The sequence below is a fragment of the Argentina silus genome (genome assembly GCF_951799395.1).
Source record: "Argentina silus genome assembly, chromosome: 13".
In the NCBI taxonomy this organism is placed as follows: Eukaryota; Metazoa; Chordata; class Actinopteri; order Argentiniformes; family Argentinidae; genus Argentina; species Argentina silus.
The window spans coordinates 9,178,370-9,197,727 of NC_139667.1; the positions used below are offsets into that span (position 1 = coordinate 9,178,370).

At 46.2% G+C, this 19,358-nt stretch overlaps 3 protein-coding genes across 6 annotated transcripts in view; 1 reads left to right on the top strand and 2 right to left on the bottom strand.

Moving 5' to 3' along the window:
- Positions 1–612, bottom strand: part of LOC310814546 (RNA polymerase II elongation factor ELL-like) — a 9,293-nt gene extending 8,681 nt beyond the window's left edge. For both annotated transcript variants that reach the window (XM_083684031.1, XM_083684030.1), the window contains exon 1: positions 443–612. In XM_083684031.1, the coding sequence (XP_083540157.1) occupies positions 443–577 (135 nt within the window). In that variant the 5' untranslated portion in view covers positions 578–612. The remainder of the gene's footprint in view (positions 1–442) is intronic.
- A 2,449-nt stretch (positions 613–3,061) lies between these two features.
- On the top strand, positions 3,062–5,268 carry LOC310814223 (ankyrin repeat domain-containing protein 34B; the record flags this gene model as incomplete). Its single annotated transcript, XM_083683522.1, has 6 exons — positions 3,062–3,274; positions 3,470–3,652; positions 3,786–4,002; positions 4,466–4,720; positions 4,817–5,114; positions 5,214–5,268. 6 exons carry the CDS (start codon positions 3,062–3,064, stop codon positions 5,266–5,268), a joined length of 1,221 nt encoding a protein of 406 aa, XP_083539648.1.
- Positions 5,269–6,029: 761 nt separating this feature from the next.
- Positions 6,030–19,358, bottom strand: part of LOC310814009 (single-stranded DNA-binding protein 3) — a 24,657-nt gene continuing 11,328 nt past the window's right edge. The window contains exons 5-18 of one of the 3 annotated variants that reach the window (XM_083683222.1): positions 17,126–17,215; positions 14,623–14,706; positions 13,471–13,530; positions 13,191–13,257; positions 12,701–12,765; positions 12,493–12,554; positions 12,239–12,284; positions 11,926–11,961; positions 11,701–11,755; positions 11,316–11,386; positions 10,711–10,789; positions 10,578–10,606; positions 10,215–10,316; positions 6,030–9,572 (exon numbers count right to left, since the gene is read on the bottom strand). In XM_083683222.1, coding sequence (XP_083539348.1) covers positions 9,402–9,572; positions 10,215–10,316; positions 10,578–10,606; positions 10,711–10,789; positions 11,316–11,386; positions 11,701–11,755; positions 11,926–11,961; positions 12,239–12,284; positions 12,493–12,554; positions 12,701–12,765; positions 13,191–13,257; positions 13,471–13,530; positions 14,623–14,706; positions 17,126–17,215 — 1,017 coding nt within the window. In that variant the 3' untranslated portion in view covers positions 6,030–9,401. Of the gene's footprint in view, positions 9,815–10,214; positions 10,317–10,577; positions 10,607–10,710; positions 10,790–11,315; positions 11,387–11,700; positions 11,756–11,925; positions 11,962–12,238; positions 12,285–12,492; positions 12,555–12,700; positions 12,766–13,190; positions 13,258–13,470; positions 13,531–14,622; positions 14,707–17,125; positions 17,216–19,358 lie in introns of all 3 variants that reach the window. The other 2 variants (XM_083683221.1, XM_083683220.1) reach the window with 2 other exon arrangements.

Genomic DNA, 19,358 nt, shown 5'->3' on the forward strand with positions numbered 1-19,358 from the left:
ACCATTTGCGAAGAACATTACTAATATCATTAGGACCCTTCATAGAAAAACTAACCCAAGATATCTAAACGAGACATTCAGCATACTGCAGTCCTGAGTTCATACCACACGTCTTTATTGCCAGTAGATTGTCCTAGCTACCAGTACCATGACATTTAGTTAAAGAAGAGGACAGCAGTACTGTGACACCTGACCTATCTATTTAAATGGCCGGGTCGTGACACTTTACCAGGCTGTTCATCCCTACTCGAGCCTTGGGACTAGCTAGCTAGCTGGAAGGTTTAGTTATGTTGTGTGATAAGTCTGCTAACTACTTATAGTGACTTGGATAGCTGTACATATTGCACACTATACGAAGGAATTCAACAGTCATAGTACATATATAGTAAGTCATGTGAACCGTTTGAGAACGCTGTTGTTGAGCTACCAGGTCGTACAGTACCTTGCTGTTTTGGTAGCCGTCAAAGGCTCTTGCCGCGCTGTCAGTGAGTTTGACATGAAAAACAGATATGTTTCTGCCATGATTCAATGTACGACAAGATAATCCATAACACCGCTCCTCCCTCAGCGTCGACATCTTTTCAGTCTAAATACCTTTAAAACCACCGAACAATGTCACCTAACACGAAAACCAAAGCAAAGCAGATCGAGATAGCCTGCCTTCAGAGAAACAGTAAACGTTTTATGGACGTTTATTGGAGGTTTTTATGAATATTCATTGCGTCAGAGGGTTGAACTCAAGTACATCAGATTCTATTGGTCGGGTAACACATTACGAAAACTCACATAGATGTGCCACTGCCAAATGCATACCGCATACCTTATGTCGTAAGGCACACACACACACACACACACACACACACACACACACACACACACACACACACACACACACACACACACACACACACACACACACACACACACACACGTCACATTCATTCACATACTTGCCATGACTTGTTCTCTCTTATAACCTACATAAATACAGAGCAGTGCACAGCCCCAAACGTACTTGACAAGGTTGTGCGAAAGCAATAATGCTGTAACTAAAGTTCCTACCGTGTTTAGCAGAACAACCCTTCAACTCAAATATATGGAAACTTAAGAAAACATACATGAAGATTCCCTGCAGGCTTCAGCGGGAATCACATTGCCTTCACCTGTGTTTTCAGCTTATAAAACGATGGCCTTATTATGTCTGTCATGACCTTATAATGTATAACATGTTTTTCAGATGAATAAAGATGAACTAGAGAAAGCAATTTGAGGTTGTAACATCAGCACAAAACTCGCATCAGCACATACCCGCCATCTATTGGATTCTAAATGAAACTGCACATCACACCTCAACAGGTGTCAAAGTGGTCTCCTATATCTCAGAATATAACCCCGTCAATTTCTCATGGCTCCCTCCCTTCTCCCTCCCCCTTTTGACTCCCCAACCAACCACACACCCAACCACCATCCCACCACCACCACCACCACAACCACCCTTTCTCTACCCTTTCATTTAATCTCTTTCCCCCCTTTCACTCCATCTCTCTCACAGACTCACACAGAGCCTGACAGTCAGGAGGATGGGTACCAGAGACAGAGCATCAATAGATAGCACAGATGTTTCCGGTGAGTGTCCTCTCATGAAGTTTTACTGAAACAGAAATGTCTGGTGTCTTTTGTATATTGCAGTAGTAATACATATTGTGAGTTGCAGTATCTGAGTCATAGTAACAAAGTCTGTTCATTTTATGTCTGTGGTTGCATTGGAAGTATTGTTTGGATGATCACTCTTTGTCCAATTGCCTAATGCACTGATTGGATGTACATATAAAGACTACTCTGACATAAATGTAAAAGTGATGTTTTTTGTGGCTCAAACTCATTGTTAGTGTGTCAGATATTTGAGTAGGAATTACAGTGATTTCCACATAGTAAATAAATATAAATACAATCAATCAAAGCTAACCTACAGTACTGAATTCAGGTTCTCAACTCAGTGGTTCTAGAGGATTCTCTCCCCCCTCTCTTTCTATCCTTCCAATTCCCTCCCTCCCTCTCCCTCCCTCTATCCCTCCCTCCCTCCCTCTCTTTCTCTCTCTCTCTCTCTCTCTCTCTCTCTCTTCTTCCCTCTCTCTACCCACTCAATTCCCCCCCCCCCTCCCTTCTCTCTCTCTCACTCTCTCTCCCTCTTTGCATCCCCTTTCCCTTTACCTCCATCAGTGTTTGAACCCAGGCGGTGGTCTGGGCCAGACGACGGGTGTTCAAAGCTGACTCCTATCAAACGCCTTCTGGCTCTTTGTAGCAGGGCCTCCCTCAACAAGCGACATTTGCAGCTCAAAACCATTCACAACTTTGAACGTTCACCGCTGCCCACGCCTGCCCACGCCTACGCAATACCTAGAAAGAGCAGTGGAGGATGGGGGGGTGAGAGAGAAAGACAGAGACAGAGACAGAGACACAGAGAGAGGGGGGGGGGGGGGTGGAGGAGAGGAGAGGAGAGGAGAGGCAGAAGAGAGAGGAGGCATTCTGACTTGATAGTATACTGTATGTCAAATACGTAATTACAGTATTATCAGAGATCACAGTGGTTGATTTTTAGATTAATTGAGATATCAAAGGAACACTCAGATCTTCCCGTAAGGGCCTGATTGAACAATCACTGTTTCATCTCTCCTCTGAGCACTACTCCAAGAACCAATATACATTACAGTTATACATGATACAAAGATAACTGTCTATGACTGACTGACTCCTTTGGTCTAGACTAGAGAACAAGAGTGAGTGAGACCCAATCAACCACCCTGAGAACAGAGAAAATCCAGGTACGTTTGGATGATAATAAGTGCACCGTTTTTAGATTCTGTGACTTTGCTTTGGCTTTTGTGTGTCAGCCTGTCTGCTGTTCTCTTTCTGCACTATTCTACATCATTAATTCTCTGATCATGAGTTCTCTCCCTCTGTGTGTGTGTGTGTGTGTGTGTGTGTATGTGTGTGTATGTGTGTGTGTGTGTGTGTGTGTGTGTGTGTGTGTGTGTCTGTTAATTCATTCTCTCTCCAGGCCATGGGGGACCCCCTGTCTGACAGCAGCCCCCTAATCAGTGCAGCCATGCTGGGCAAGCTCCGTCTGGTCCGCCTGCTCCTGGAGGGGGGGGCCCAGGTCAACGAGCATAATCCCCGTGGAGAGACCCCTCTCCTGGCTGCCTGTAAGGCACTAAGAGGGGAGCCCTCTGGGCCTGGGACTCTGAAACTCCTCCAATACCTCTTACAGAACCAGGTTAGTCTACAATGTCACTGTTGGTCTCTGCTGTTGTTTTGATTCTTTGTGTGGTAAGGTGGGTTGTTTTCTGCATAATTTGCAGGAAAAAAGCAGGCCCTTGCACCATCCCTCCATCCATCCACCCATCCATCCATCCACCCATCTATCCATCCTTCCATCCATCAACTAAATTGAATCATATAACATGACCAGGCAGACCCAAATGCCCAGGACAAGTCTGGCCGCACCCCTCTGATGTATGCCTGTATGGAGCGAGCTGGGGCTCAGGTGGCCTCTACTCTCCTGTCTGCTGGAGCTGACCCTAGTATGGAGGACTACTCAGGAGCCTCAGCCTTAGTCTATGCCGTCAACGCAAAACACCAACCTACACTGCAGGTCAGTATGTCAAATAGACACACACACACACACACACACACACACACACACACACACACACACACACACACACACACACACACACTCTTCCTTTGGTATGACCAAAATAGCTGACCAGTGCCCTGTACCCCAGGTGCTGCTTGACACGTGTCGCGCGAGGGGTCGTGACATCATCATTATTGCCACGGAGATGGGTGTGAGTGGGGGGCCAGTGACCCGACGTTACCTGAACGTCCCACCATCCCCAGACACCTCACCGGTCTCCTGCATGTCCCCCTCTGACATCGTCCTCAAGACGGGATCACCCAACTCACCAGAGGTGGAGAATGTCTTCAACTTCAGAGGATCAGGTTAGAGGCCAGGTTGTTCAACCAGAATATCTTATAAGGTTTTGCATGAAGTAAAACGTAAGGACCTGAGAAATTATTGACCGCTTGACCTGTCACATTATCAACATGTAATTCAACATGTTTATCCTCAAGGCAGCACTGCATGTGCCTCCACACTCCAGACAGTTAGCAACAGATTTTCACGCTTTTTACTTAAAATTGGCTTATATCATCGGAATCCTCCTGTGAACATTGTTAAACGTTGATATGCATTCTGGTTCATGTATTGTGAGTATTATGGGTCTGCAACTTCGACACATGGTTTGAGAACAGTCAAGAACAGTCAAGAATTTCTCAGGTCCCAAAGTATAAGCACTGGGGACATAATATATACTATATATGAGAATCTAATATAATGACTACCTAGTACCTAATATAACAATAATACCTGCCTAAATCAATTTTTTTCTTGATCTTGTTCTAGGTAAGAGGGGGAGCAGCAGCAGCAGATTTCCCCCCTGTGAGCTGCATTCAATGGACCAGTCTGGTGCCTCCCTTCTCAGGCAACGACTGTGTTCCGAACCATGGCTGGCCATTCATAACCTGGCCCGTCTGAACACAGCTTACGAGGAGGGGAGGAGGGAGAGGAGTATGGTGGAGGCGGCAGAAAAGGAAGTGGGAGAAGAGGACAGAGAGACAGAGGAAGAGAAGGAGAAGAGGAAATCTCTCCATCACCAGTGTAAGGAGGGAAGGATGGAGAGCACTGCACAATCGCTTTATCACAACCATAATGACTCTCCATCCAGGGCCCCCCGTCCAACTCTCTCCCCCACAGACGAGCACCCATCTCTGGCAGTCCTGAGCAGACTGACCCTTGAGAGAAGGAAGACACCTGGAGGTTTGACCTCGGACGGAATGACCCGGAAGTGTTCCGTCGATAGACTGCCCCCTTGCCCCTCCCCTCGTTGGCAGGGTCGCAGAAATACCCTCCCCTCTTTGACCACCCCTCCGTCCCTTCTCCACCTACCCCCCCTCATCAACCAATCAGTCTCTGACTCTTACCTGCTGGTCCCGACCCCAGTTCTACCTGTTGGAGGAGTGAGGGTGGTGTGTCAGCCCCAGCCCCACCCCCCGTCTCCTGCTTTGAGTGCTCCGCTACGATCAGCCTTTCTGCCCCCTCTACCACGCACCTCCTCCTCCTCCTCCTTCGTTCCTCCTCTTTCTCTCTCCAGTGCCGCCATTCTGTCCAACTGGATCAGATGTAAGGAAGAGGAGGAGAGGAGGTGACCCTGTGAGGCAGTGACGTCACTCACAGGCAACATTCTCTTATCAGACACAAAGACTTAACACGAAAACTACACTGACCGTGCACGCGTTTTAAAATTCTTAACACTCCCGTTACTTGCCATTCTACTAAATCATTTCATCCACACTGCTCTCATGTGTCTGTGAGCGTCAGCAAGCACCTGTTCTCCCATGCGTCTCAAATAGGAAACTGGTTCTATTTAAGACACTCTGCGCCGAGCTTGCATGCTTGTTGGCACATGCGCGAGACCAGTGCAGGGGCTGGTGTGGCTATGTACAGTATGTACACTGACTCACACACTCTCTTTCTGCCAATGAGTGTGAACTCTCTCTCTCAGCGTGATGGATGGTGTTGTTGTACTCCTGAGAGAACATGAAACCTGAGACTTCACACACATACACAAACACAAACACACAAAATATACTGTGTAGTGTTTGTAGATGTAAAAACAGGTGATGCTGCTCAAAATGTGTATGTTATCTTGTGTGTAAAAAATTAAGCTTTATGGTAACGTTTGAACTATACACAATGGCTTTCTTTTTAAATGTTATTTAACTGCTGTCTTCGCTATGGCCAGATCAGCATGATTGGGAGTTGCTCATGGCTACCTTGAAATAAGAGATGGCCACATTTCTATATAACAGAATAAAGTACACTGTACCACTATGAACATGAAAGTATGTTATAGGAAAGCAACAAGCTATATCGACATTTCCTATGAATGCACTGAAAGAACCAGAGGTTGTGGCAAAAGGAGTGAAGTCATTTTATTTGTTTTTAATATGTATCTACAACAAGGGGGACACAGGCAAAAACGACTGACGACTCGATGAAAAAAACAAAAAACAAAATTACATTTATTATCGATGCAGTTTCCCCACCTTTTTTTTCAATAAGCAACATTTTCAATCTAAAGAAACTTTACAATATAAAGAAACATACGAAGAGAGGAACCTCTTATTTTACTACACAAGACATTTAGGATCTGAAACTACCCTAACATGAGATACAAAGCAAGCCCCAGAGAGAGACTGCTTCATATTCAATACTGCTTTGTCGTCAGAGAAAAAACAAGGAACAGAACAGAAGAAATATTTCCTTTTCCCCTGTCCCCTCGTCCCTCTCTCATCCCTCCCCTCCCCCCGAATGTTACAGTATTATACATCAGCACAGTAGAAATACAGAAATGATCGACATGACGGTTTACTTACAGGACAGGAGGAGAGGGGGCAGTTAGACTGTATTCTATACAACAGTATCTCAATGTACGACAGAGGAAACCGGCGCCCCCTCCAATCTCTACGCACCATCTCATCCCGATAAGAACATGGCTGTTTTTAACTTCTTTTTGAACTTTTTTGTCGATTTTTAAATAGATAAAAACTCCTTCATAGTAAAGCCTGTGTGGTGGTCCCTGGTGGATTTTTTTTTAAAGAGACAATGTCCTGTGTACATTTGTGCCCTGCTTTCCGTTTCTGTGATCAGTTTGGAGGGAAAAAAAACAGAAGAGAACTTGAAATGTGGTTGCTGCAACAAGTGGCGACCGCAAAAGAGTCCCGATTCCATTCTGAAAACTTGCCCTTGTCCCTCTGCCCTTGATTGAACCAAAAAAGGCTGAAGGTGAATAAAATGGCTGAACCCCCCACCTCCTAGCCTTTTGGTTGGCGTAGAGGAGATATTACCATTTTGCTAACACATAGACAAGAGTAATCAAGGACAGAGAGAAGGGAGATAGTTTTCAGAATAGAACCCAGCCCTATGTTCAGTGTGTCTGAAGTCCACAGAGCTCTGGTGTATCAACAGTGTGTGGGACAGTGAGTTAGCTAAAGGCATTCACACTGACATCAAGTCTACTGAAACGAATGGGGGTTTCCTCTAAGACAACGGGCCGGTTTCACAGACAAGGATTAAGCCTAGTCCTAGACTAAAAAGCATCCTCAGTGGTAATTTGCCATTGAAAGTGTGAATTAGTCCAGGACTAGGCTTCAGCCATGTCTGTGAAACCGGCCCTAAGACTTTTTATCCCCTATATCTTAGCATTGATAGCCAGCCAGTACAGCTTCAGGTAGCCTGTGATGATGTGAATATTAAGTACATCAGTTCTGTAGCAGCTCCCCCTGTTTGTTTTTCTCCTTTTCCTCACCACTCCTGTCATTTCTGAGTGAGACAGTAACGTAAAGATGCACCGTCCCTTTAAATAAAAAGCAGTTGCCCAAATCAGCACATTTCTGATAAGTTGTTAGTCGTGACGGCAATATCAAAACATGTCAATGATATCAAAATGCATTTTACAGTATTTACAAAAACAAACTAAAAACAGATGGAGAAGTTATAAAATCAGAGAGAGAGAGGATGTGTTTGTGTATAGGTGAGCTGATTGGGTGGGAGGGTCAGGACGGACAAAGTCTTCTCATTTGGGATGAGCGGGGCGGAGGGGTCAAGTGGGTTGGGGAGATCACAACAGTCACCATGGTAGTCGCCCCACCACTTCCTGATTGGCTCAGCTCTGTAATGAGAGTCTTTGGGGGGTCCAATCAGTGGCTCCTTTTCACAGAGGGGTCAGGGGGTCGAGTCTTTGCACCTGACAGAACAGAGAGGGACAACTGCCTCCCGGGTACAAAAACAAATCAAAATGAACAAAAAAACCAGCAATTTCCAAAATATCCGCCTCCTTGGCAAGGGTGATGTTAATTGGTGTAGAGTGATTCCAGAGTGTGTAGGTAGAGCGGTAGGTTGAGACTAGGTGTTTAGCAAACAAACATCAAACAAATAGAATCCAGTCAGAACATTCTAGACTATGTCAGAGCTGGCCTGTGAGACTGTAGGTGTGCAGGGCTTAACTAACACTTTGAAAAGCGTCTTTCCTCCCTTCTTCTTAAAGTAATCACAAATGTTAGATAGTTGGGACTGATGAAAGGAAGCAGAAGGGAGGGGACCTTGCCTTCACTTATCCAATCACATGAAGACGAGCGATAACCCAGTGGAAGGGAGGAAAGAATGATGAAATCTGAAGGTCTTGAGACCGAGTCTTGAGGGACACCAGTGATTCTAAGGAGGAACATCAGAGCTGTATATGTACACATGTGCTGCTACACATCCTGGAGTTACGCAGTGATGCAAGACAAAAGCACAATAATTCAGAAGAGAAAAATAAAAGAATACAAATAAATAAAAAAAAAATGTGTGCATCCCTCTGTATGGAAGCAAAAACCCAGGAGCTGTTTCTTCCTCACACTCGGATGATCAAACAAGCCAACGTTTAAAAACACCACAAAACTCTAAAACATTTAAAAACGCCTCTCCGGTGGATGGATAGGGAGGGACAATAAAGTTAGGGAATTCAAATCATAAGTACCATGATGGATAAGGTTTCACTTTTTGGACTGGGCCATAGGGGTGTACTATAGTATTCTTGTAGGATAAATGTATTCAGAGTAACCTCCATACAATCAAGGAAGTACAGTTACTCTGTAAATCTGCTTTAGTCAATTGAGTAATATGATTCAGTCCAAACTTTACAGAGATCGTCTCTGTGGGTTTTATTGCGAAATGTGGTCAAATGCTATCAAGCGGTTTAGTGGAGGTTTATTGTTATGAGAGGTTTCTAGGGGACTCAGAGAGAGCTGAGTCAGAAGCTTTCCTGTGCATTCTGCGTATGAGTGTGTATGTACTTATCCTACCTATCCTCTTAGTAATGTGCCCTTCAATGGAAAACACCAGAAATTAAAACCTACTTTTAAAATGATCATATTCATCATAACAATATTAATAATAACAATAATAATAAAAAAAAATATATCAATGATACAATACATACACAGAGTAATGGAAAACGTTCATCGATCATCACAACACTTGTGTTTTTAAATGTACACAGAACGGGGGGAGGGCATAGAGATTACACACTCCCATTCCACTGCTGTATCCATTTAGGAACAGAAAATAATAAAAACACTAACTGAAAACCAATAAAAATCCAATGTGATGGTTAAGAAGCTTCCAGGCAGGGCAGCTGCTCCTGTAACAGACCCCCACCACTGTGTCCTGAGGAGGTCTGTGTTGTCCAGTGTCTCTTCCTCTCTACCTCTTCCTCTCTCTTCTCTCCATCCCTCTGTCATTGTCCAGACCCTGACAAGAAGCCAGGGAGGCAGGGGGCCGGGTCAGAGAGGAGACTCTTCCTGTGGCTCTGTGACTGCTTCCTGTTTACGCTGGCAGCCATCTTGCACGTGCCAGGAAGCCCCGCCTTAACAAGAGTTCCAGGATGCTCAAGGGGTGTCCCAGAAGACTGTGTGGCAATGCAAGTTCAGAGGGGAGAGAGGACGTGGAATCCAAAGGGGGGTGGGGGGGAGGTGGTGGGGCAGAGTGAGTCCAGTCCATGGTGAACGGGAGCAGGGGGGGTTGGAAAAATCAGGTGGAAAGGATAAAAAAAAAAAAAAAAAAAAAAAGGGAAATAAAATAAAGGAAATAAAATATAAAAAAGAAAGAAAAAAAAAAAAATCACACACTCATTGTCATGTTGGGTGAATACTGCAAAGAGAGAAAGGGAAGGGGGGAGGGGGGGCACAGATGAGTGGAGACGCAAAAGTGAAAACATTAATTAATCAGAGGTCCCTGCAGAACTCTAGCCCTAGAGTGCAATCCTAGCCCTTCGCCACCACATATCTGACTGATATCTGACAACGTTTTGATGAGTTGAATCGGCCCAATGACAAATCAACCCTTAACCTCTAGGCCTACACCCCAGGAACGTCTGGAATAGACCTAATCCAGAAGGTAAGGTAGAGCTGCAACCATCGTGTTTAGGGGTTAGGGGTTTGATTTGGAACTGGGCCAACATTCTGCTTGCTCTCTGCTCTCTGTATGAGTGTGTCAGAGTGTTAGGGGTCAGGTGTTAAGGGCTGAGAGGTCATTCTCTAGCTATACTCACACTTTCACTTTGGAATGGGTTCAGGAAGTTACCGCCCATCTCGCCGTCGTCTCGCGGCGTGCCGGGGGGGTTGTTCATACCTGCCATGTTGTTAGGAGAGTTCTGGAAAGGCAAGATGAGGAGAGAGAAAGAAAGAAAGAAAGAAAGAAAGAAAGACAGAGAGAGAGAGAGAGAGAGAGAGAGAGAGAGAGAGAGAGAGAGCAATAGAAGATGGTTAGACAAGAACAGTGGACCAATCAAATGGTACTACCTACCAGCAGTATGGAAATATCCCCTCTCGTTTGTATTCCCTCACGTTGAGACACATTTCCAAGAGAAGTGAATTAACCCAAACATAGAACAAAAAAGAGGATTTGTATTCACCTTTGGCAACCCGTCCATATCCCCAGAGCCTGAGGGAGGGAGGGAGAGAGAAAGATATTAGATTCAAACTGGTGATCCCATCGCCATCACAGCAGTATTATGAGGGGGTCAGACAGACTGTGGCTCCACCCACCTAGTGATCCATTCATGTGATGCGGCTCCATGGCTCCCATGGCTCCCATCGGTCCGTCAGGCCCAGGGCCCATGGGGAACTGGGAATAGAAAACGGACATGGAGACTCAGCTGTGCCGTGTGGACATATTATGCAACATAATAATGGAATGTCCATGTTTTTAATTCATCACGAGGAAGCCAGCTCTTTTAAGTTATTTTAATGTGCTTTGCATTGCTTTTAACCAAGCAATTCTGTCCATTGATATACAAGATGTTGTATACTGTGTTGTGTCTCGTGAATGTATAACTTCATGTATGCCACCTTCTTGGCCAGGGCTCACTTGACAAATAGATCTCAATGTGACTTCTCTGGTGAAATAAAAATATATATAATGTGTATATATTATGATGACATAATGGTATGCCAATAGCCCCTGGTCCTAGCATAGATTACTTTTTCTTATGATGACTGATGAATAGATGATTCACTTACTTAGACAAATGTATTTGTTGTAAGTCGCTTTGGATAAAGGCGTCTGCTAAACGCCATAAATGTAATGTAAAAATGTAAAACTATGGGATGTATGGTGAATGTCTGACGTGGCGTGGTGGTGTGAGCCTCACGTTGGGTCTGTTGCCACCCGGTCCTATGGGGTTCATCATTGTGTAGATGTTTTCACTGGAGTTATTTGAGTCTGGGGGGGGAGGGAGCAAAAGGTAGAGAAAAAAGGTTAGTCTGAAACTACTCTAGATGAAATACCAACAGAGACTGATCAAATATACCTACTCTTCCACCCTTGATTGATTTTAAACTACACCTACAACAATATCACTATAGAGAGATGACCCCTCACATAGGAGAAATAACAGAAAATGAATCCCAAACTATGGTGAATACAAATATAAAATAAATGATCTACAGTAGTTGACCCATGCTTTGTTAGTGAGGGGAACATAATGTCTAGGGGACTAGTTTGTTAGTGCAGGGGGACATAGTAAGGTGACGCACCACCTGGGCTGGGCATGATGGGAGTTCCGGGTGGACCTCCTCCCCCTGGAGGACCCTGGAAGATGGAGAGACACAGAGAGAGAGAAAGAGAGAGGTCAAAGGTTAGATAGATCATCAGAATGTAACATCAGGATGCCCATCTATCCATCTAATCCTGTATCTTACACGCACATGCACACACACATACACACACACACACACGTGAAATCAGTGATGGCTGCTCACCACATAGTTGCCTGGAGATGAGGAGGAGTATGCTATCTGCAGGGGGGAAGAGAAGGAGGAAGAGGAGGAGTAGGAGGGAATCAAGAGGTTAGTAGGTCACAGGGCTGGTGTGTGACTAGTCTATGGGCAGACACATGTAAAAGTGTGTCTGTTTCTTTTGGTATTTATTTCATTCAGGGATAGAGGAAATACATGAATTTAGCTCCTCAGCCAATGAGGACTTTGGCCATTCCAGATACAGAACCTAAAACATGATTCCTGCAATGGCCCCTATTTGTGACCTGTGGTAGGAAAACAAAATGTAGTGACTCACTGAGTTAGCATTGGGTCCTGGCCACGGCCCTCTTCCACCAGGTCCCCTGATAGAGAGAGAGAGAGAGAGAGAGAGAGAGAGAGAGAGAGGATGGCAGAATTAAAACAGAGAAGAAGAAAGTTAAGATGGTGAAGCGAGTGGGGAAAAAATAACAAAATAGTGAGGGAAACAGAACATGGTCAGTTCGTAACACAAATGGCTTATTGTGTTTGAACGTAAAAATTGTTCTTTTTTGTTCTAATGTTCTAACTTACATGTTCATCCCAGGCATGGGACCACCCATGGAGTTAGGAGGAGGCCTCATGCCCCCATAGTTCTGTAGAGAGACCAAACACACAGTCACAACCATAACATGCACAGGAACAGAGCAGCGTAAGTAAATGTTGGTGTGTTGCAAGTTCTGAGCAAGTGTGTATGTGTTTTTACATGTGTGTGTGTGTGTTAACAGGGGATATACCCTACCTGTGGGCCCATGGCCATTCCTCGTGGAGGGTTCATTCTCATCGGCCCACCCATATTAGGATGTCCTACAGGTGAAGGGATAAAACCAGAACACCCCCACAATGAAACCATAGTCCCTAATCAACATACAGTATGGTCTCAGACTAGAATCAGGAATTAAGACAAGAGGTGACAGACGACAGTCTTAAACTAAGCCCATTAGCTGCAACCCCCCCCCCCCCCCCCCCCCCGGACTCTAAAGCTGTAATCTGCATTCAAAACCACTCATAGGCCCCCCTCCCCCACCGCCAGTCACTGTCAAAATCTATTACAGTGACCCCTCTGTCTGCTGAGCGCTCACAGCTCACACTAGGAGGAACTCCTGACTCCAGATCGGTGCGCGGAATTCCGACATTCGTGTATATGAATTCACTGAACCCCAGCTGAAAGAACACTACCCCCACTAACCCTAACACTACCCCCACCCACACTCTTGTCCCCCTATTCTCACCTTGCGGTCTGGTGGGGTCCAGGCTGTTTGGCAGGAGAGGCTGGGAACCAGGGATACCCCCAGGAGGCTGACAAGAGACAACACAGAGGATAAATAAATACAGATTATTTTATTATTTTAGAAGATAAAAATTAGGTATGAAGAACAGATATTAAACACAAAACACATTCATAAAAATACAAGTCTTAAAAAAAGACAACAGCTAAGGAACAGTGAGAGAGTGTTACTGAACTCTACATGTAATTATTTAATAATGAATATTAATAATAAACATCTGTACCTGATTTGGCATTCGGAGTGTGGGGCGGGGTCCGCCTGGATACCGTGGCGACATGAAAGGCTGAGAGAGAGGGAGAGGGAGGCGGAGAGAGAGAGAGAGAGAGAGAGAGAGAGAGAGATTGGTTATTACTTAACTTGTTCCTGAGCCCATTCATTCTACGGGGGAGAGAGCAGCGACAGTGTGGACAGAGGGATGAATGATGGAGAGATGAGAGTGGAGAAGTGAAGGTCCAACACCTTAACCCTAACCCCTACCCAAGTCCCAACTAAATAAACACTGACTCCAGACAGTATGTTAGCGCGCGTGCACACACACACCTCTTGCTTTATGGAAAAAACACACAAAACTACAAGGATGGGGCCCTTAGCTCCCACAGCTAATGAGTGAGGGGCTCAGACTGTATCACACGATGGGTATGACAGAGAAGGAGACAGAGAGTCTTACTGACCAAGCCTTGCACCTTCCCTCTTCTCTATTCTCCCTTCTCCCTCAGCATTGGAGAGTGAGTAATTCACAGTGTACTGAGCTGGTAGTTCTCAGAGATGGCCTTAAAAACACAAGGTGTGTGTGTGTGTGTGTGTGTGTGTGTGTGTGTGTGTGTGTGTGTCTTCGTGTGGTGTGCATGTGTGTGTGGTGGGGAGTGTACTGGATGCATGTGCAGTGTGTGTCCACAGTGCCTGTCCCCTGTTTAATTAATGAAGAGTCGGTGGAGTAGGTAGCTGGGAGGCGTGTGTGTGTGTGTGTGTGTGTGTGTGTGGGTGTGTGTGTGGGTGTGTGGGTGTGTGTGTGTGCGTGTGTGGGTGTGTGCGTGTGTGGGAGAGAGGAGCGGCAGAGAGAGGCGCAAGCTCCAACCACCCAGAAGGTGCTCCAGGGGGAAAGAGTGAATTATTTATCCCACATGGGGACGGCTGTGTCTGGGCTGGTGAGGAGGAAAACACCCTGCTCTCTCTGGTTGTATTAGCATGTTGTTCATTAGCATGCCTTAGGAGTAGGCAGTGGGGGGGGGGGGTTATCATTGTCAGAAATCGTCAGAAAACTGGGAGTAAGGGAGTTTGTTAGCATGTGTGTTAGAGAGAAAGAGAGGGGCGGAAAGACAGATAGAGAGACAGATGTGTGTGTGTGTGTGTGTGTGTGTGTGTGTGTCTGTCTTACCTGGCCATGGGGTCCCATCATGGGGTTGCTGGGGTTGTGAGGGGGGGGCTGTGCGTGGGGGGACTGCTGTGAGCCAGGAGGTCCCTTTTAAAGAGAGAAGAGTGACATCAGAGAGGGAGGGGCCAAAATGACACCTGGAGGAAGCAGCCAATTAGAAACACAGGAAGGAAGGGGGCGAGAGGAACCAGCCAGTGAGATCACAGGGCTGAGGGAGAGGTGGGTGGGGGGGACTAGGAGCTAGCCAATCAAATGGCCCAACATTGTGCATGTAAGTACACGCAACTTCTTGAAATGTGTTCTAATTCCCTAGTCCCTACCTTTTACAAAGTGTATACTTCCAAGTGTATACTTGTATACCACATAGGACCTCACCAGGAAAAACTTTAGGACCTAGGGGGGCCATAGTTGTGGACTATAACTTGGGCCCAAAGTTTTCGCTGATCAGGTAAGGAAAAACTCTGGGCCCTACTTGCGGGTGAGAAATAATTTATGTGGTTCTGTAGTTAACCACACGGGGGCGGTGTTGCCAAAGCTGAAACACTCAGCTAACAGAGGCAGAGGGGCTGACAACATTGTCACTCTCTCTCATCACCAAACGAAAGGATACTAAAATAACTTTTTAGTGTGGGAGGGAAGTGTGTATGCTTTTAGTGAAGAGTGGCTTTATTTTGTCTTCCACTGTGTGTGTGTTCACAGGAGTCAGACATCTGTGGACCTTCCCCTTCTTGCTGTTGCCTGATGATTCCCCTTTGACCTCTCCACAAAGTGTACTTTGACTCTGAGACTACCAGTCATGGTTAGCAGGCCCTAAGGACTACAGATGGACCCCCATTGTGAGTTCTCTTTGCCCAACTTCAGGGGCCTGTCTCCGGGCTGGGGACAGTCTGGGGATGTTTTTAAGGCCTCTCAGGTCAGGTCAAGTCATCATTACACGCTTTCCCCTCTCCTCTTTTGAACCATACAGCCATGCCTTTCACCTCTTCACTTCACCTCTCCTATCTATCTATCCATCCATCTCCACCCCTCTCTCTCTCTACACATCTCTCCCTTTGTCTGGCCTTCTCTCAATAACAACAACAGTGCTTATATACTGTAACATAAGTCCCATTCACACCGAGTTATTTAGGAATAGGTACACTCTTTGGTGTGAATGGGACTATACAGTCTCATTATCAAACAATTGAAAACATTTCATGAACATACCGCCATGCATGCACACAGACACAGACACAGACACAGACACAGACAGACACACACACACACACACACACACACACACACACACACACACACACACACACACACACACACACACACACACACACACACACACACAGTAAATAATCGCAGTGCAGGCATATTAGTGAGCAAACAGCTCTCACTAATGATAAGGCCACTTGTACCAAAAGGACCACACAAGCACGCACGCGCACACACACACACACGCCCTCCTCCCAATCTCACTCCTCCACCAGAGTTATAAATAGCACTTCCGTGTCTCCCCTCGCCCTCTGTCTCTCTCTGTCTCTCTCTCTCTCTCTGTGTCTCTCTCTCTGTCTCTCTCCAACTCACTCCCTCTTCCTTGCTCTCTCACACTTGCCTTCCCTATCCATTCACTCCCTCTCTTATTCACACTCTCACTCACCTCCTCTCCCTCACTCTTCTCACTCACTCTCTCTCCCCCTCTCTTGCTTCATCACTCTCTCTCCCTCCCTCTCTCCCTCCCTCCCTCCCTCTCTAAGCAAGCAAACAAGCAGTAGCTACAGAAACAAACAGACGGAGGCCACAATCATGGCCACACTGATCTCTCCCTTTCTCTGCCCCCTCCTCTCTCTATCTGTCTGTCTGCCCCCTACACACTCTCTCTCTCTCTCTCTCTCTCTCTCTCTCTCTCTCTCTCTCTCTCTCTCTCTCTCTCTCTCACTCCTCTGTTCCACCTTATCATCCCTCCTGCCAAATGCCAGAGCTGTCCATCACACCACTGAGACTCACACCACCTGGCTGTGTGTGTGTGTGTGTGTGTGTGTGTGTGTGTGTCTCCCCCCCCTCTCTCTTTCGTTCGTTCTTACAGACTTCTGCTCTTCAGACAATTCTCTCACACACTGAAACCTTTCCCCTCTGCTACACGACCGGAGAACAGGCAGGGTGAGAGAGAGGGGGATGAAAGAGTGAAGAGGGATGAATGGTATGAGTGTGTGAGAGAGCGAGGGATAAATGAATGGGATGAGAGAGATGGGAGGAGTGCTGAGATAGAGGTAAAGAAAGAGGGGGAGTGAGAGAAGGAGGTATCCTAATAAAGGGAGGTACAGAGGTCTGGAGGGGTAGAGGAGGAAGCAGGCATGGAAAGGTAAAAAGAAAGAGAAAGAGAGAAGTTATAGAAAGAGAGAGAGGAGTCTTACCTGCAAGAAGGAGAAGGAGGAGGGAGGAAGGGAAGAGTTGAGTGAGGGATGATAGAGGAGGTATAGAAAGAGAGAGAGGAGTGTGATGGAGGTATAGTTATTACCTGGAAGAAGCCGGGGGGCATGGGTCCTCCTGGCATGCCGTCATTGGGGGGCATGTTGCCCATCACCGGACTAGGCGCTGCGGCTGCGCTCTGGAACGAACAAACACACACACACACACACACACACACACACACGCGCACGTTAATACACTGTGGGAAAAATAGGCCTACTGGGAGTTTTAAAAAGAATGCATTGCCTCACAACGTTCAACAGGGGGCAGTCTCTGGCTGCAGCGGTTATGACACAGCATTAAAGGGATGTTCCACTCTATTTACATCTTATGGTTGTCTAAAACTAGTAATCAAAGCAGTACACCACCCCAGAGCGCTTTTATGCGCATTGATCGTATATTTAGATTATTTACATTTCTGTCAGAATCATCATATTGTCATAAAGTCCATAACAACCCTCTATCTCTGAAATACTTTGCCAACGGTAGTGTAAACATTTTTTTCTAAATTAAATGTTCTGTTTTAAATGTACTCAAAACATCAGACCTCCTTCCTGACAAAAGTAGATCTCTTGCGTTGTGGACAGTAATCGGTCCATTGGGTCGCCTCGGGCGTGAGCAAGAAACCAAAACCTGCCTTGTGGATTGGATCGTCTTGCAATAAAATAAGCTTCAAAAGTGGGTTTGTAAATAACGTGTCCAAAAGTAAAAACGGACAAAACACTCAAAATAAGTAAAAAATACCAAAACATTGTCGTAACGTACCCTTGATTCGAGTGTGTTTCAGAAATCTTTACAGAATGAATGGGCTTCAATGGGAAACACAAGCTGACGAAAAGCTAAACATCTAAACATCGAAAGAAGTGAGATACGCCCATAAAAACTACTAGAGGTGACTAGATCAAATCCCAGTGCAAAACAACTATAACATGTAAATGCAGTGAAACATCCCATTAACCACTTCCTGAAACGCTACGGTCCAAGTAGAAGACAGCCGTGTTTCATTCCTCACACCTGTCCTGGTTCATTCAACCTGTCCTGGTTCATTCAACCTGTCCTGGTTCATTCCCCTTCTTAGATCTGATGGGACTGGGGAGGTGTAAGCAAATGTGGTGGACCTGTGTCTTACAAATCCATCCCTATCAGATCTGTGAAGAGGTGTCAACCAGGGCAGAATGGAGGGAACAACTTTCTGGAATGAAACACAGCCGAGGTTTGATAGGGACATCTCAATGGCCAGCTCTTTCCTTGATTCCTTAGGGTCTTCTCTCCTTGCCTCCTTAAATGACATTGGCGGGGGAGGGTCAGAGGGGGAGAAACCTGAGACCTTCTCCTCCAACGAACTTTGAGCAGGACGGGAGGAAAGAGGAGGCAAGGAGGAGAAGAGGCACTGGAGAGAGGAACTATTGAGATGCACCCATTATGTTCCCCGTCTGACAGGACAACAGAAGAGCGGTGATGTTGAGCCTTATGTTTTGTTTAACGTGATCAAATGGGAATTCTATACAAGATGACACACACACACACACACACACACTATAAAAACAACACATTCCATAGAAGAGAGTTGCAGCATTGGCCAACACAACACAGCCCTCTCCACTACAGAGTAGAGAACTGCAGGCTACAGGACTAGAGCAAGGACCCAGGGGAGAGAGAGGTTGACCTCCTCAAGCACACACACACGCACACACACCTACACAAACATACACAGTTAGCACACACACACACACACACCTCCCTCTGACGTTAAAACCCGCCGCCCTTCCCCCTACACACACACTTCCCCTCCCCCCGTCTTTATGCTAATTCTGCTCGTGAACATGAGCAGGCCACTGAGTCCCTGGGGAAGAAGCAGGGTCGTCTCTCTCTCTCTCCCTCTCTCTCTCTCTCTTTCTCTCTCTCTCCCTCTCTTTCTCTCCCTCTCTCTCTCTCTCTCTGCCCCCCCCAAACACACACACACACACACACACACACACACTCCCTCCCTCTCTCTCCCACCCTCCCTATTTCTCCCTCCAGTAGGGTGTCAGCAGCTTGCAGAAGCTGTTGCTATGGAGACAGGTCCTATCTGCACTCTGTCCCCCTGGCATCCCCCGCTCCAGGAGAGAGAGAGAGAGAGAGAGAGAGAGAGAGATGGTAGGAGGACAGAGGGGAGGGGGAGAGAGAGAGAGAGAGAGATGGTAGGGGGACAGAGAGAGAGAGAGAGAGAGAGAGATGGTAGGGGGACAGAGAGAGAGAGAGAGAGAGAGAGAGATGGTAGGGGGACAGAGAGAGAGAGA